This window comes from Protopterus annectens, chromosome 7.part1, assembly GCF_019279795.1.
Source record: "Protopterus annectens isolate FY-2018-M chromosome 7.part1, PAN1.0, whole genome shotgun sequence".
NCBI classification, from domain to species: Eukaryota; Metazoa; Chordata; order Ceratodontiformes; family Protopteridae; genus Protopterus; species Protopterus annectens.
Window position 1 is genome coordinate 141,137,168 of NC_056740.1, and position 17,210 is coordinate 141,154,377.

Consider the following 17,210-nt stretch of genomic DNA (forward strand, 5'->3'; position numbering starts at 1 on the left):
TACAGTTTCTGCTTGTATGTCAATATATACATTTCTCGAATTGTTGTAAAATACTTCTTGAAGGTGATCCTTCATCTTAAGCCTCCAAAGTATTCTGTAGATCAGTACACAACTTGTTTCTTTTGTTTGCCAGATATATATAATATAATTGTACTGATACACATACATATGTACCACCAAGAAGAAAAGAAACTGTACTACTACTTCTTCTTTTTCAGCTGCTGAAATTAGGCCGCCAAGCAAATAAAATCCAATAATCCACCACAAGTCCACAAGTGAAACTGGCTGCAACTGTTTGCTTCTCGCTCTTTTCCTAGCACATAAAGCCCGGGAAGAGAGCGACAACCAATCAGCAGCCATTTAGCCCATCCACGTCATGTACGTGCCTGCGGACGTGGCAGTCCGAACCCCTTCCAATTTTATGCGGTTCCAAACTGCATAGACTGCTGGGCATCACACTGATGCCTTAATTCACTATCCGGACTGCAGCGGTGGAGTGGATCTCGAAGAGAAAGAGAGAAAAACACTTATTATTTTAAAACCGCCGCAACCTGGAATTCGAAAGTGCGCATGCTCGTACTCACAGACGAGTCAGCCGGCTGATAAGAGAATGAAAAAGACTCACTAAAGAGTGAAAGACAGTAAAAATTAAATAACTAAAAAGTACTTTTTTCTTTTTTCTTGCTGAGGGGGCTGCAGTCCGATGGTACGAGTTGCCCCTGGTGCTAAGTCATGCAAAATCTTGTATGCCCTGCTTATTATCCTTGAGTCCTTTTTTCTGTTATTTTACTGCATCTGTTCTTGGATCCACAAAAAATGCACCAGGGCTGATCTTTCACGTATTATTCTGCTCTCTTGTTTGCCTATAAGGTACACATCAATCTCCTAATATAACAGACAATCCCAAACCCACAATTTAAATATTTACTTAGCTTCTTCCTACTCTCTTATTTTCCCTCTCTGTGTCTGTTCCCAGTACATTCATTCCTTAGCTAATTTCCTCCAATTACTTCCAGCCACCTTCTTTTCATTTGTGCACCCTTATTATTCTATATCCCTTCTTGAAAAATCATCTTGCCACAGTCCCACATTGCTTTAGTTATTATAAAATGTTCTACCACTTTATAGTTGTGATATTCTTTATGGTTGTTGATATTTTCCTTAATGGTTTGCACCCAAAGTACTAATCTCTTTTTATCTTGCTTACTTTCCCCGTATACCTTTTCTCACTTTGATTTATATCTCCCAGCTTGTGTTGTAAACGCAAACCTCAGTTTTATGGCCTTAAATACTTCTCAAATCTGGTAGTCTTAATAGCTTTGTAACTTAAGGAGCATCAAGCTTACCCCATTTAACTGTTGTCCTTTCCCCTTCTCAAATAAACTGTTTCAGTTCCTTATTAATTGTCAGTTACAGCTTCCCATCTGGCTAATAAAAATATGCATATCTTACATATATGAAAAAATGGAACTCAAATAGTTGCACTAATGCATCTCACTATCCAAATCAATGATCATAACCTTCCAGTGGTATTTTTCTAATCATCTTCTGCTTAGTCTCTTTCCAAGTGTTTTTAGCTACCATGGCCCACTCTTTTTAATCCATATCACCATGTATTTAATTTTATGCTTCTAATAAACATGGATCCTGTTGACATAACTCATGTTATTTCCATTTTTCCCCAAAATATCTAAACTGTTTAAAAATCCAGAGCACTGGGATATCCTAATCTGGTTTTGTTCAATACAGTATAATAACATTTATGAACATGGATATTTTCTTTTGATTAGTGCACACAGTGGGTCCCTGAATTTTTGAGTCCCTTATTTTTGTTGCTAAACGCTCCAGATATAAGGCAAATAAGAAGAAGGGGGTAAGAGGACATCCCAGTAAGCTGAAACTTGATTTGCATGGTAGCACTCATCCCACTTCTATTCTCACCTCTGATCATTTATTTAACTTATTAACTCTTTATTATTTAGTGGAAAATGCATATGCTAACTTTGCTTTTCACATAAAATCCCAAACAGACCCTGCTGAGTGCCTTCTCTGCATCGAGGTTCAACAATAATGACATTGTTTTATATTCTGATTTCGTCTGAATAATTATTCTACATATATTGCCGGGATTCACTTTATAATCTCGAAATACCAAAATATCGAATTTCAGTATCTCAAGACTATAAAGCCGAATTTCCGAAATAGCGAAACCCCATAACTGCGAATCCAGAAATGTTGAATTCACTGTTGTGGTGGTGCGCTACATGACGTGGGTTGTACTGTATGTCTGATTTATGGTTTGGTGGCTGGATATGGTTGGAGATTAAGATCAGTGAATATTTTTAAGGGTTTTGGGTAGGAATGTGAGTGTGTTCGGAAGTTTTAGGTGTGGGTTAGAATACGTAGGTAAGAGTATGAGTGCTTAAGTGTTTGAAAGTGGTGGTGTTTGTACATTTGTGATGTGTGTGTGCGATTGGACTGTAGAGTGTGCAGTGGTGAGTTTACTGTCTTTTTCTGTTTGGTGCAACCTCGCAGTTAGTATATATAAGTAGCGGGGATGTGGGGGGGTGCAGGGGGGCTTGCCCACCTGCTTATATGTAGGGTAAGTTTGCGTATTTTTATTTTTGTGTTTGTGGGTGTTTTGTTTGTTGCAATGTGGGGAGGACAGTGTATGTGTTGTGTGATGTATGGTGTGTTTACGTTCATTATTTTGAATTTCGCATGTATGAGGTTTCGGTGTTTTGGTTTTTCAGCTTTATAGTATCGAGATACTGAAATTCGATATTTCAGTATTTCGAGATTATAAAGTGAATCCATTGCCTGATGTCTGTCTCCCTTCCACAAAACCCTATTGATCCATGGCTATCATTTTTTTTTACCATTCTCTTAGCTAATATTGATGTAAACACTTTATAATCATGATTTAAAATTGAAATTGGTCTGCACAGCAATTGCTGTGTGGGGTATTTCCCCTCTTTCAGCAATACTGTTACAATTGCTTTCCTCCAAAACACTGACACTTCCCCTCCTTTCAGTACATTATTAAACCCCATCACGCAAATATGTATGAATTTATTCCCTCCCACCCTACAAACTTCTGTTGGAATGTTATCTGTTCTTCATGAGATCCTTGTGGATTTGACTTTACATCACAGTTTTTTCATCTGTAGCTATCCTGGCTGTCAGTGTTTGACTCTCTTCTTCCTCTAACAATGGCAAATCTAAATCTTACACAAATATTTCTTGTTGCACCTTATCCTGACTTCCACATTCCTCAACCTTACATAAATGATCATAAAATTTCCAAAAGATGTACACTATCTCTTCATTATCCTTTGGGATATGTGGTTTAATCTTCTTGTTGCCACTGCTCTTTCTAGTTTCTGTCATTGTGCTAACAATTTCTGTGCCCTGTGATTCTTTTTAGAAATAGCTGCTTAATAGCAGTTTTTCTAAACTCTTGTATATTGTCTAAATTCTCACTTGTTTTCCTATAGTCTGCAACTGTTCCTCCTCCTGTTATGAAAAATGTCCTTTTTTACCCTGTAACCATTCTGTGTATACTGCTAATTTCCTTCTCTCCCTCATTTATACTGTATTTCTGAAATTCATTTTCAACTTGTCCCAAAGGCTAGCTACTCCTTCAGATGCAGTTTCTATCTGCCGTAGCAGCTGTAAAAATGTGTCACCCGGTCCTTAAATTCCTGTATCTTCAGTAAGTATGTAGAAAAGTGCCAGTGTCTCTCCTTTACTTTATTACCCTGTAACTGTATCCTAATTCTCATAGGAGCATGGTCAAATAATGTTATCTGATGAGTGTTAATCATTTTAATCAAATGAACGTGATCCTCTTATATTTAGTTTCTGTCCAACCTGGCTCAGTTACTGTTTCTTGGGGAATAATGCATGAAGTAATACCCTCTACACCAAATACTTTTATATATTTCTCTAAAAATGCACCCTCTTTAATTGCAACCTCTCTTCTAGATCCCCCTGATACAGCCTTATCATTGCAATTCAAATTGCAGTCATCACCTGTAATTAAAATACCTTCTTGGAAACATGTTTCCTGCAGATATTTTCAGCTTGAACATCCTCATCTTGTGGGGATACAAACACATGCAATAGATAACCTTCTCCTTTGCCCGCTCTCCTTTCCCTTGGCTGCTGTTTAGATGTTCATCGTGTTTCACTGTTGCAGTCATTACTGTAGGGTTCTCCCCTGCCGGCAGGCAGCACTCGGTCGGCCAGAATCCCAAAGTCTGGGTCCGGCGTCGGCTGTTCGGCTACGCTCCCTGACGTCAGAGCGCCAGGAGTACAAAGCTGACAGCCGACACCATCTTCTCCAGTCTTTCTTGCCGTGCGGTGATAGCAGTTCGCATTTGCCAGTCGGCGGACTCTTGACGAATTTTGCTGATATACTTCGGTCCGAAGACTTTCTTCTCCACTCAAAGCTAAGTACCCCGTTGGGGAAACTTTTTTCTTGCTCCACTCCGATGTCAGAAAAAGTTAATAATTGTATTTCATGTGGGAAGCAAACACCTTATAAGGATTTTCATTCTTACTGTATTCCTTGCTTGGGCCCTGACCACGACGTGGCTAGTTGTCGGTTTTGTGCTAGGTTCAATCAACGTACAATTAAGCGAAGGTACGATTTTGCTTTTCATTACTTCGGTAGGTGCTTTAACTACAAAATGTCGTCGGATACGGTCCCGGCTACCGGAGTTCACAAACGTTGCAAGGATAAAGACAGGCCTCCGAGGTCCAAATCTGATGATAACGCACAAACGGAGCCAGCTTCAGGTTCAGCCGTCATCAGTGAGGTGCTTTTGCAGCCCCTGTCGTTGGCCATTTCAGAACCGATGGCCGAAACGGACTCTCATGAGGAGCCAACCAGGCCTTTAAATATTTCTGTTGCAGGACCTTCGGACAACGCTCCTTCGGATGGGTCCGGAGCCGCTGTGCAGGTACCGGCTTCCGAAGGGGTTTTCAGGCCTACTCAGCTACTAATAAAGGCAAAGACAAAGGCAAAGACTTCTACACAGGCTTCTTCTGAACAGGCTCCCAAGTCACAGAAGCAGTTACTCAAGATGGCGGAGTATTTGATTACTATGATTAGGGGTTCTCATCCCCCTCCAGACAAAAGGCCAAAGCAGGATATTTCTTATGATTCCTCTGATCAGGCTTCTGTTTCCTCAGTTTCTTCTTCTGATCAGGAATATTCTTTCCCTCCTTATGAGGATTCTGATGCTGAAGAATCCATTCCTTCAGCTTCTCCCCCTGAGGATTTCTCTTTTGGGGAAACTTTGCATGAAATGAGGGAACATTTCCACTGGGAAGGACAGGAGTATTCGGAATCTGAGAAAAGGCTGAGGGAATTTCTTCTTCTTCCCCAACATAGACCCCTGGCTGTCCCTCCTGTTTTGGATATTGTGGATGATGCCTTTTCAGAGGCTAACTTAACCCCTGACTCCTTTCCTCCTGCTCCTGTAAAACCTAATAGGTATTACAGGGTTTCTGATTCCCATCAGTTTTTATACATGAACCCTTCTGCTGACCCTGAAACCATTTCCCAGGGTCCTAAGGGAGCTAAGGCTGCTTCTGCCAAAAATCCTACTCCTACTGAAAAGGATTCTCGATCCTTAGAAAGATGGGGCAAAAAAGTGTACACTTCTGCTACTTTGTCCATTAGGGCTTTAAACTGTCAGTTTCATATGTTTAAATACCAGCAATTTCTATTGTCTGTCTTAAAACAAAAGCTTACTTCCATTTCTGCCTGTGCAGAGGATAAGGAATTACATGATTTATTGCATGCCACTGAACAGGTTGGGAAGCATGGTTTACATTGTGGATTTGATGCCTTGGAGGCTTCTTGTAGGGCTGCGGCCTCTGGCACAGTCATTAGGAGGCATGCATGGCTAAAGGAACAAAATTTACCTGAACAGGTAAAGGCAAAATTATTGGATGCTCGTGTTCAGCCTAATGTTTTGTTTGGATCAAAAGCTGAAGAGGTGATTAAAAAGATTGAGGATAAGGTGAAATCAATGCAAACAGTTAAAGATTTCTTACAAGTACAGCCTCCTAGATTTAGCAGGAATTGGCCTTCAAAAAATTGGTCCTTTCCCTCTTCAGACAGGCCTCAGAGGGGTAGATATAGACGTTCCAGAGGGAGGCCTCAATCACAAGCTGCTTATAGACCAAGACAGTGGACTGCTTCCACCCTTAGGGGAGGAGAGGACAGGTCACAATCTCAAAGGAAACAAACTCAATGACTCTCTCTGTGGGGCTACAGGAATTTCTTCCCTGGAAGCTCCTCTCGGAGGAAAACTCTCTCTTTTTTTATCAAAATTGGACTCAAATAACCCAAGACAAATGGGTTTTGGATGTGGTTTTAAGAGGTTACAAATTCCATTTTCTTACCTTGCCAAGGCCAAGCGGATGGCCAGACCTTCCAGAACATCAATGGACGGAGGCCTTAAACCAGGTGGAAGCTCTTTTCGCTATGAATGCCATAGAACTGGTTCCTCTTTCAGAGAGGGGAAAACGGTTTTATTCACGGCTCTTTCTAGTCCCAAGGAAGCAAAACTCATGGAGACCCATTCTGGATCTGTCGGTCTTGAACACCTTTCTAGAGATTCCAAAATTCAAGATGCTTACTCTACAGCAGCTACTTCCAATGCTGTCCAAAAATGCATGGATGGTAACTTTGGATTTAAAGGAGGCATATTTACACATTCCCATCAGGCAGGATCGCAGAAAATACTCAGGTTCATAGCCGGATCGAGGCACTTTCAATTCTCTGCGCTGCCCTTTGGATTATCTACTGCGCCCAGGGTCTTCACCAAATGCCTGGCTCCAGTAGTAGCTTACTGCAGACTCAAGGGAATTCAAATTTACCCTTATCTGGACGATTGTCTAATTCAAGCAGACAGCAAGGATGTCTTACTCCAGCATCTGGAATTTGTACAGAACCTCCTCAAGTTCCTGGGATTCTCTGTAAACATAAAAAAGTCCAATTTGACTCCATCACAACAGATAACTTTTCTGGGTGCTCTTCTAAACACCACAACCCAGATGGCTTTTCTGACATCTGAAAAACAATTTCAGCTGGCTTCAACTTTCAAAACCTTGGCAACTTTAACTCTGCTATCTGCAAGGAAATTCCTGCAGGCTTTGGGTTATATGGCCTCCTGCATCCTTCTCGTACCATATGCAAGACTACACATGAGGAAAATACAGTGGTACCTAAAAAGTGTATGGTCTCAGCATTGCCACAGTTTAGACATACTGATCTCCGTCCTTCCTTGCCTTCAAAAGGAATTTCTTTGGTGGTCCAGGGCATGTGCTCTAAACAAAGGGAAACCCTTCCGTCTGCCTCCTGCCACTCAGATTCTAACCACGGACGCCTCGGATTATGCTTGGGGAGCCCATTTTCAGGGCAACTGTCTGCAGGGCCTTTGGACAAAGGATCAGAAGCTCCTGCATATAAATTTAAAGGAAATATTAGCCGTTCAGAAAGCTTTATTGGCCTTCAGGAATCTTTTACAACCAGGACAACTACTAATACGGACAGACAACACCACAGTTATGTGGTACATAAACAAGCAAGGGGGAGCTCATTCCTACCCCCTTTGCAGACTAGCCATGGATCTATGGAGCACAGCTCTAGCTTGCAATCTGGATCTTCAAGCTCAGTTTCTACCAGGGAAACAAAACTTCCTGGCAGACAGTCTGAGCAGAAACCTTTCGGATCAACACGAATGGATGCTGGACACCAAAATATTTGGGATGATAACAGCAGTCTGGGGATGTCCTCACATAGACCTCTTTGCATCCCATCTCAGTCATCAACTACAGAATTTTTGCACCAGGACTTTCCACAGAGAAGCTTGGAAAGTGGATGCCCTGTCATTCAGTTGGAGGAACCTCTCGGGGTATGCCTTTCCGCCTCTTCCTCTTCTTCCACGGGTCTTATTGAAGATAAAACAGGACAAGCCCAAGATGATAATCTTGCTGGCTCCAAATTGGCCTCGGCAGTTTTGGTATCCTACTCTAATAAACCTATGTCTGGAGCCCCCTTGGGTTTTACCTCAGTCTCCGAACCTTCTGTCCCAACATCAGGGTCAGGTTCTACACTCTCATGTCAGAACTCTCAGCCTGGCGGCCTGGTTAATCCAGGGCCTTTGATTTCTTCTTTCCTACCCAAGCAGGTTATGGATGTAATTTTAGAAGCCAGACGTCCTAGCACTAGAAAATCTTATGCAGGAAAATGGAAAAGATTTTGTTCCTGGATGCAGGCTCAGGTTTCTGATCCTCTTCTTCCTAACATTTTCTTAATTTTACTTTACTTGACAGATCTCTTACATAAGGGTCTCTCTTTTTCTACCATTAAGATACATGCCTCTGCTATTTCTGCTCATTATAATACAGACCCTCCCATCTTTTCCCACCAGCTCATGAGACAGTTTCTCAGAGGAGCTAAGAACTTAAGACCTCCTAGATCTCCTCCCATTCCTGCTTGGGATCTCAGCTATGTTCTGGAAAAACTAACCTTGCCACCTTTTGAGCCTGCTGCCTCTTCTGACATCAAGTTTTTATCTTGGAAAACAGCAATCTTGTTAGCCCTAACCTCTGCCAGGAGAGTTTCAGAGTTACAAGCTCTTATGGCTGTGGAACCTTATATTATTTTTCATCAAGATAGGGTATCTTTGAGGACTAATCCTACTTTCATGCCTAAGGTGGTTTCCAAAGTGGCTTTAAATCAAACTATCCACTTGCCAACCTTTTTCCCCACTCCTCAAAATAAAGGGGAAAGGATCTTGCATTCCTTGGATGTACACAGACAACTACGTTTTTACCTGGACAGAAGCAAGGACATCAGAAAATCAGAACAATTGTTTGTTTCTTATGCTTCAAGTTCCCAAGGTAAAGCCATTTCAAAAGAGACCATTTCTAAATGGATTGCTCATGGAATCAGATTTTGTTATTCACACCATGGAAAGCAAATCCCAGGGAGTATACGGACTCATTCCACCAGAGCTGCTGCCGCTTCTGCGGCCTTCCTCAGGGGAGTTCCTACCAAAGACATTTTGGAAGCTGCAACTTGGAGTTCAGTGCATACTTTTTCTAAGCACTACAATCTACCTCTCTACTCTAAGTCTAGGGCAGGCTTTGCCTCTGCAGTCTTGCAGGGCCTTTTAGCCGCCCCTTCTTCTTTATGACCACCTCCCTTTCTTTCAGCTTTGGGATTCTACCCTACAGTCATGACTGCAACAGTGAAACACGATGAACATAGTACAGCTGTGTACACCTACCATAAATGTAGATGTTCGAGTGTCTTCACTGTTGCAGTCTGGGTTTCCCTCCCGCCTGTCCCCTCTTATTTTTTACTTTTTGCCATTCTTCTGAGGTGTATTTGCAAAGGTTTTGGGACCTTTTTCATTTTGGGACCCCTGACATCTGGGGCAAGAAAAACTGGAGAAGATGGCGTCGGCTGTCAGCTTTGTACTCCTGGCGCTCTGACGTCAGGGAGCGTAGCCGAACAGCCGACGCCGGACCCAGACTTTGGGATTCTGGCCGACCGAGAGCTGCCTGCCGGCAGGGGAGAACCTTACAGTCATGACTGCAACAGTGAAGACACTCGAACATCTACATTTATGGTAGGTGTACACAACTGTACTTTGTCAAAGTCTCAAAGCCTTACTTTCTTATTTGATAGAGAAGTTGGTCAAATTTTAAGTGATAGATCAACTTCCGTGAGAATGTTTCCAGTACTTACATTTCCAGAGTTTATTATAGGTTTGTGAACACCATAGTCAGAGCTCATAAAAGGCACTTTGCTTCCGATTTCCCTCTGTTTTTATAGTGGAACTTGGTAATAATGTTATCACCATTACATAAGTCTTCCAAACTCTCCTCCCTCAGTCTTTTTCTTGTCTGCAGAGGTTCTGAGACTGACTGCATCAGCTCCTAGAATGTTGATGCAGAGGTTCTGAGGCTGACTGCATCAGCTCCTAGAATGTTGATGCAGAGGTTCTGAGGCTGACTGCATCAGCTCCTAGAATGTTGATGCAGAGGTTCTGAGGCTGACTGCATCAGCTCCTAGAATGTTGATTCTTGAGATCTTTTTCAACTCTCTTCCGTGCTGTTCCTGGTGTTGTATTTCTTGAAATTGATAGTCCTGTCATCTATGCCATTGATGCTGATGGCAGCTTCTTGTGTAGTGAAAACTAAAAGGAAGCTTTGTAGCTTGATCTGTAAACATGTCTATGCAAGTAAAACAAAAGGAGAATTGTGCTTTCTATAAGCACACTTTTCTTTGTTCCAGCTATAAGAAATGTATTTTTATGTAGTTGATTGTGCAGTTTGTACTGTGGGGGGAGGGCAGAAAATGTATTAAATTTCAAGGAATTTAAGTGGAAGGTCCTTTCGGATACATGGTTTCTGGGATTAAATGACAGTTAATGTCCAAAAAGGTTGGACTGTAGGTTGGAGGCTGCCTTCCCTACTATACTAGGGATTAATAACAGGACATAGGCAAAGATAAATGGATAGAGGTGTGTTAAATGAAAGAACAACTCTGGCTGAGTGTTTAGTTAAGCCTAGAGCAGAAGCTGTGGTTTAAAAAAAGATAGTTGTTAAGAAGGCCATCTAAAATAATGCATGATAACTATAATAATCTATCAGAAGAGGTTAAAAAAGACTAGAACTTTGGAATTTAAAGATTGTGTAAAGTGGGAAGATATTTGTTTGGCCTCCAGGTATGCAACAGCTTCTAGTAGATTTAGGATTTTCCATGGATGTGTTTGCATAGGTATTTAATACTCCAAGTAGACTTCAGAGATTTTCTCCATAGGTAGACAGGAAATGGTGGTGGTGTACTGGGAAGAGAACAGGTAGCTGGGGAGCATGTTTTTTGGAATACAACAAACTGACAGATTTTAAAAATTCCTTACAGGCTACTTTGTCAGAAATGTTGGTGGAGCAAATTATTATAACTATGGAAATGATTTGTTTTGTTTGATCTGGGGTATAGAGACTGAATAGCCTAGACATAGTAAGGTCCTACTAAAGTTAAATGTTTTTTTTTTTTCATTTTTTTAAAAACCTTTATTAAATTATCACTTAAAACATAGTCAGACATACAGAAAACAAACCATTTTAACACTTTTCCATTTAAATACAATCATCATCATCTTCTTTCATCTGTTCCCGTTAGGGGTCGCCACAGCGGATCATCTCTTTCCATTTCTTCCTGTCCTCTGCATCTTGCTCTGTCACACCAACCACCTGCATGTCCTTTCTCACCACATCCATAAACCTCATCTTAGGCTTTCCTCTTTTCCTGTTACCTGGTAGCTTCATCCTTGGCATATTTTTCCCTATATACTCAGCATCCCTCCTCAGCACATGTCCAAACCAACATAATCTTGCCTCTCTGGCTTTGTCTACAAACCTTCCAACCTGGGCTGACCCTCTAATATACTTATTCCTGATCCTGTTCACCCTCATCACACCCAGTGCAAATCTTAACATCTTTAACTCAGCCACATCCAGCTCTAACTCCTGCGTATTTGCCATTGCCACTGTCTCCAGCCCATATAACATAGCTGGTCTCACTACCCTCTTGTAGACCTTCCCTTTCACTCTTACTGGTACTTGTCTGTCACAAATCACTCCTGACACTCTTCTCCACTCACTCCATCCTGCCTGTACTCTCTTCTTCACCTCTCTTCCACACTCACCATTACTCTGAACTATTGATCCCAGGTATTTAAACTCATCCGGATTCACCACCTCTACTCCCTGCATCCTCACCATTCCTTTATCCTCCTTCTCATTCACACACATATATTCTGTCTTAGTCCTGCTGACCTTCATTCCTCTTCTCTCTAGAGCATATCTCCATCTCTCCAGGGTTTCCTCCACCTGTTCCCTACTCTCACTACAGATCACAACGTCATCTGCAAACATCATAGTCCACGGGGACTCCTGTCTGATCTCTTCTGTTAAACTGTCCATCACCATTGCAAATAAGAAAGGGCTCAGAGCTCATCCTTGATGTAATCCCACCTCCACCTTAAATGCATCCGTCACTCCCACCACAGACCTCACCGCTGTCACACTGCCCTCGTACATATCCTGTTCCACTCTTACATACTTCTCTGACACTACCGACTTCCTCATACAATACCACAACTCTTCTCTAGGCACCCTGTCATATGCTTTCTCTTAAGTCTACAAAAACAAAATGCAACTCCTTCTGACCTTCTCTGTACTTCTCCATCAACACTCTCAGAGCAAACATCGCATCTGTAGTGCTCTTTCCCGGCATGAAACTATACTGCTGATCACTAATCATCACGTCCTTTCTTAACCTAGCTTCCACTACTCTTTCCCATAACTTCATGCTGTGACTGATCAATTTAATCCCTCTTTAGTTACTACAGCTCTGCACATCACCCTTATTCTTAAAAATCGGTACTAAAACACTTTTTCTCCATCCCTCAGGCATCCTCTCACTTTCCAAGATTTCATTAAACAATCTGCCATTTCACCTAAACACCTCCATGCTTCCACAGGTATGTCATCTGAACCCAATCGCCTTTCCATTCTTCATCCTCTTCATGGTTATGCTTACTTCTTCCTTGCTAAGCCATTGCACTTCATGATTCACTATCCCCACATCATCCAACCTTCTCTCCCTCTCATTCTCTTCATTCATCAACCCCTCAAAGTACTCTTTCCATCTGCTCAACACACTCTCCTCGCTTATGAGTATTTTTCCCTCATTATCCTTTATCACCTTTACCTGCTGCACATCTTTCCTAGCTCAGTCCCTCTGTCTAGCCAATCAGTACAGGTCCTTTTCTCCCTCCTTAGTGTCCAGCCATTCATACAACTCTCCATATGCCTTATCCTTAGCCACCTCTCTCTTTGTGATGCACCTCATCTCCTTATATTCCTGTATACTTTCTTCATTTCACTGACAATCCCACTTCTTCTTTGCCAACCTCTTTCTCTGTATACTCTCCTGTACTTCCTCATTCCACCACCATGTCTCTTATATTTTCTTTATATTTATCATCACTCTATATTACATAAATTGCTGAATTCCTGCCTTCCCTCAGACCTCACTCCTCCTCTTCTTGAACATTATTGTGCATATATTGTTCCCACAAACTCCATTTTTATATGTAATTCCTCCTTCCCTTTTCTAAAGATCCATCTTCCAGTAATTTTTATCTCTTTTTATAATATTCAGTACTTCAAATACAGTTGGTATAGACTCTGATTTCCGTTTTCTAGTAATTGTTTTTTTTTTCGCCGCCAACAGAATTAAACTTAACAAGGCCTTACTATGTCTAGGCAATTCGGATCATGTATCCCAGCTCAGAAAAAAATAATTTCCTTACGTACAGCCATTTGGTCATCCAATATTTCTAATAGAGTACTTTGCAGAGAACTTTTGAAATCTGCCAGTTCATTACGCTCCCAAAACATGTTCCCATCTTTCTACCTCTTTCTTCTCCATCACGCCTCCAACATTTTTGGCTGCCAAAAAAAGCCGCTACTAGGAAATGGAAATAATGGTTAAGGTGTTTGCCTTACAAACCCAAGGTGCAGGGTTTGAGTCTCACAAGGGATAATTGGCTAGGCTTACAATGGCTTGCAAGGGCAGTTAGCCTAGTACTAACCTATGAACCTAAAAGTGAAACCAACTGTAACTAAATTATTAAATGTTGTAAAGGTGGTAAAAGAATTGGAGGTGGGATCTTTAGAAAAAAAGGAGGAGTAAAGTCATAGAAATACATGGAATTTGTGGGAACCGTATGTGCAGAATAATGTTCAGAAGGAGGAGTGAAGTTTCAGGGAAGTCAGAACTTGAGCAATCTATAGTGCTGAAGTGAATGATAATTGAGAGAAGCTATATATGTATAATGCATGGAGAAGAAACAAGTTTGTAATTGTGTTTTCTTTTTTATATTTGTACGAGAGCCCATGCCACTGTGTAATGAAGTTAACAAAGCGTTTAATTTTGAAAAGAGTGTTAACATCCAGAGTTTTAAAACCATTTTTCTTCCATTTAGGCTGGTCTGGTACACAACATTTTCTGCAGTAATTTGTGAATATTAGCACAATTTGAATGCACAATGATTGGTTCTTGCTAACATGTGAATTTTAAATTTGGCTATTTAAGCATTTTGCATAATAATTTTACCAAGTCTGATGAAGTATCAATGTAATTTTGTAAAAAAAAAGAAAGTACTTATTTGATTTAATGAAATATCTTTATATCCGTTTATGACTTATTGCTCCATTAGTCTTTGTTAAAGAAAATATACATTTCAGAGTCATCATCTATTAAGAACAAAGCAGTACATTTTTAATCTTGTGCCTTCTGCTGTACCCTGCCCCACGTAAGCCAAACTGTGATGGTTCTGCCTTTGCATATCTTATTACTTTGATAACTTTTAAAAGAAAATATAGCTTATACTAACCACAGAGTTCCCTGTATTGTACAACTAAGTTTTCATAGTTACTGTGCCATCTTGTGAAAGTTAGTCATTACAGAATTGAAAGTAAATGATCGTGTGGCTGGAAACGTCAGGTAAGCTTTTTTTGGAGCATATTAAAAATTTCTAATTCATGAAAATGTCTAGGTAGATCTTTAAAGTATTGTTCTTTCTTTATGTATTTATTTTTGCCTCCTTCACATCTGGTCATCAGCTGACCCTGAGTGCCCCTCCCTTTTTACTGGGTCTACTAAACTGACAAGCTTTCTCCAAACTTTGTCTTTCCCATGTCTGGAGCCAGTGATGTGTATAAGGTACCTTGGAACAGTGTTATATATGCTGGCAGAAATATTTTGTTTTATTTATGCCCTAAATCTCCACCCACAAAGCATATGTGTGCTGTTAGGGGGATGGACATATAGTGGGTCTGCTGATGTATCATTCTGCCTCTGCGGCAACGGGACCCTTCCTCCTTGAAGACTACACTCTCTACATGTGCCGCTGATCTCTCCTGGTGATCAAGTATGAGATGTGTCCATGTGCACACCCTCACACCATTATGCGCGTGACTGTTCTACCTCACCAGCATCTCAGACACCTGTGCTGCTATTTGAACTTGGGTTGCTTGGGCCATAGTCAGGGCTTTATTCTTCTACGCCACAACATTTGCTGTGAAGGTACTGGGTTTTAGTACCATGTGTTGTAATGCTCATTAGTGCAGAAGAAGGGCTAAGATGATTGCCGATACACATTTTGGTTAAACACGAAGTCAAATGCACTGGATATATGTGCTTTGAAGGGAGAACATGTATGGAAGAATGCTGCTTTATGTATTGGGAAGAAATTAGTGGCAGGAGGGTTGTTAGTGTAGAACGACAGAATAGGTGGACAACTGGGTAGCATTGGGAGGTTATAAAACTTTGTCTGATGTAAGGAAGTACTTTTTTCAGAAAGACTTGTGAAACCCTGGAAAGCCATTCCGGAAAAAAATGATGCTATCTTAGCCAAAAGAGAATTAATGATAACTTAGAATATTTATAGGACGGGGAGGAGATGGTAGTGAGTGATGTGGGTTTTTAGGTCGATGCAGCATTTGGGTGAATTTGGTAGTTTCTGATGGTGTTCATGTGGAAGGAGTCAAGACTGTTTAACTGAATTAATAAATGGGCATAAAAGCAGTATGTAGTATGTAGTTTTACCAATGTTATGTTTATTTCTAGGGGTTTCCCCTCCATTCCGAAGTGTGAAGAGGTATATGATAAAGACAAATCTATAAAGACAGAAGGTGATGAAGACGAAAGTGAAGATGAATGGGAAGACGTGGAAGGTACTCTTGTTTTAGTCCTTTGAATTGCAGCATCTCTGCAGCATGAATGGGGGTAATAGTGGTGATGTGTGATTCTGTGTTTGGGGGGGGGTGTCCATCATGCTAACTAGATCAGCCTGATACCCAGTTTGTAATGAACAAGAATGCTGTTTCATGACAAACAGTTTTAGAATGGCATTAGTTGTGTAAGTTCCCTAATGTATGTTTTATTTATTTGCATTTTTGCCAGAAATGCACACCAGATGTGGTTACAAGACCATAAAAAGCTGAATGTGAAAAGTCATATTTGTTGCAGTCAACAAATACTGAAGCACTGGAAGTTAAACAGAAGTACTGCAACTGTCCGTCTGGATTTTATGTCTAGGCCATGATAGTTTGGAGTTGTTCTTGATAATTTGCAGATATTTAGAAGCCTGGTATTAACAGTTGTGAAGACATTATGCTTTCACCTGAATATGCAATGGATAAAGCTCTTTATCCCATGGGATAAGATCATTTATGCACTAATCTTTTTTCCACCTTGATTATTTTTATTGCAGTTTACCTGGGGGTTTTCAGGCTGTGATCAGATTCTTAATTAAGGGTGCAGAGTGGCTTATCCTGTTTTGAACATACTGTGTGAGCTATATTGGCTCCTTGTTGCAGCAAGGTGCATCATCAGGATTCTAAGATTCGCAGTTTTAGTTGGCCATGATCAAGGACATGCCTTTAAAGGAGTTGCTGCCATCCTGTGCTTCAGTGCAATACCAATGTCTGCCAAAAAAGAGGCTGTTAATAGTTACCAGTCTGTGACTTATAATGTCCAGTAATTATCCATCTGCCCGCCTAGCTTTTGCTTTGTGGAATATATTTTTATGGTGCTCCTAAAATACTTATAGTATCCTGAAAAGTATCATAGTCCTGAGCTCAGAATACACTAAACATTTTTTCTCAGAGCTCTTTTGTGTGACACTGTGAGTCTACAAACGTTTGTTACTGTTTATTCTCTGTGCTGCTAGTTATAATCAAGTTTTCATTAATTACTGTTGTTTGTTGCCCATTGTTAATGCCGTTTACATGTTTTTATATTTGCTGTTGTTAATTTATCTTTGCACAATGTGCATGCATTTAAAAGTACATTATCAGAGGTTTACATTTGACCCAAAAGTATTTGAAGTAATTGACTGCACCCAGAGTAGGAAAGAGGTGGCCTTTTTCTAGTTATGCAACAATAGGAGACGGCAAAGCTTGGTAAAGACTTGGTTGAATATTGCTCTGCTGTCTCCTATTGTTGTCTTATTTTTTGTAATCTTGTTGGAGATTTATTCACATAGCAGCTATTTTTGTCATACTTTTTCTAGTTATGTCATTTTGACGTTGCCTTTGTG

The 17,210-nt window shown here is 40.7% G+C and overlaps 1 protein-coding gene across 1 annotated transcript in view; it reads left to right on the top strand.

The window, feature by feature from the left end:
• XPC (XPC complex subunit, DNA damage recognition and repair factor) overlaps positions 1 to 17,210 on the top strand; it is a 1,641,424-nt gene that overhangs the window by 629,481 nt on the left and 994,733 nt on the right. Inside the window, exon 3 of the mRNA XM_044078598.1 lies at positions 15,737 to 15,843. Coding sequence (XP_043934533.1) covers positions 15,737 to 15,843 — 107 coding nt within the window. The remainder of the gene's footprint in view (positions 1 to 15,736; positions 15,844 to 17,210) is intronic.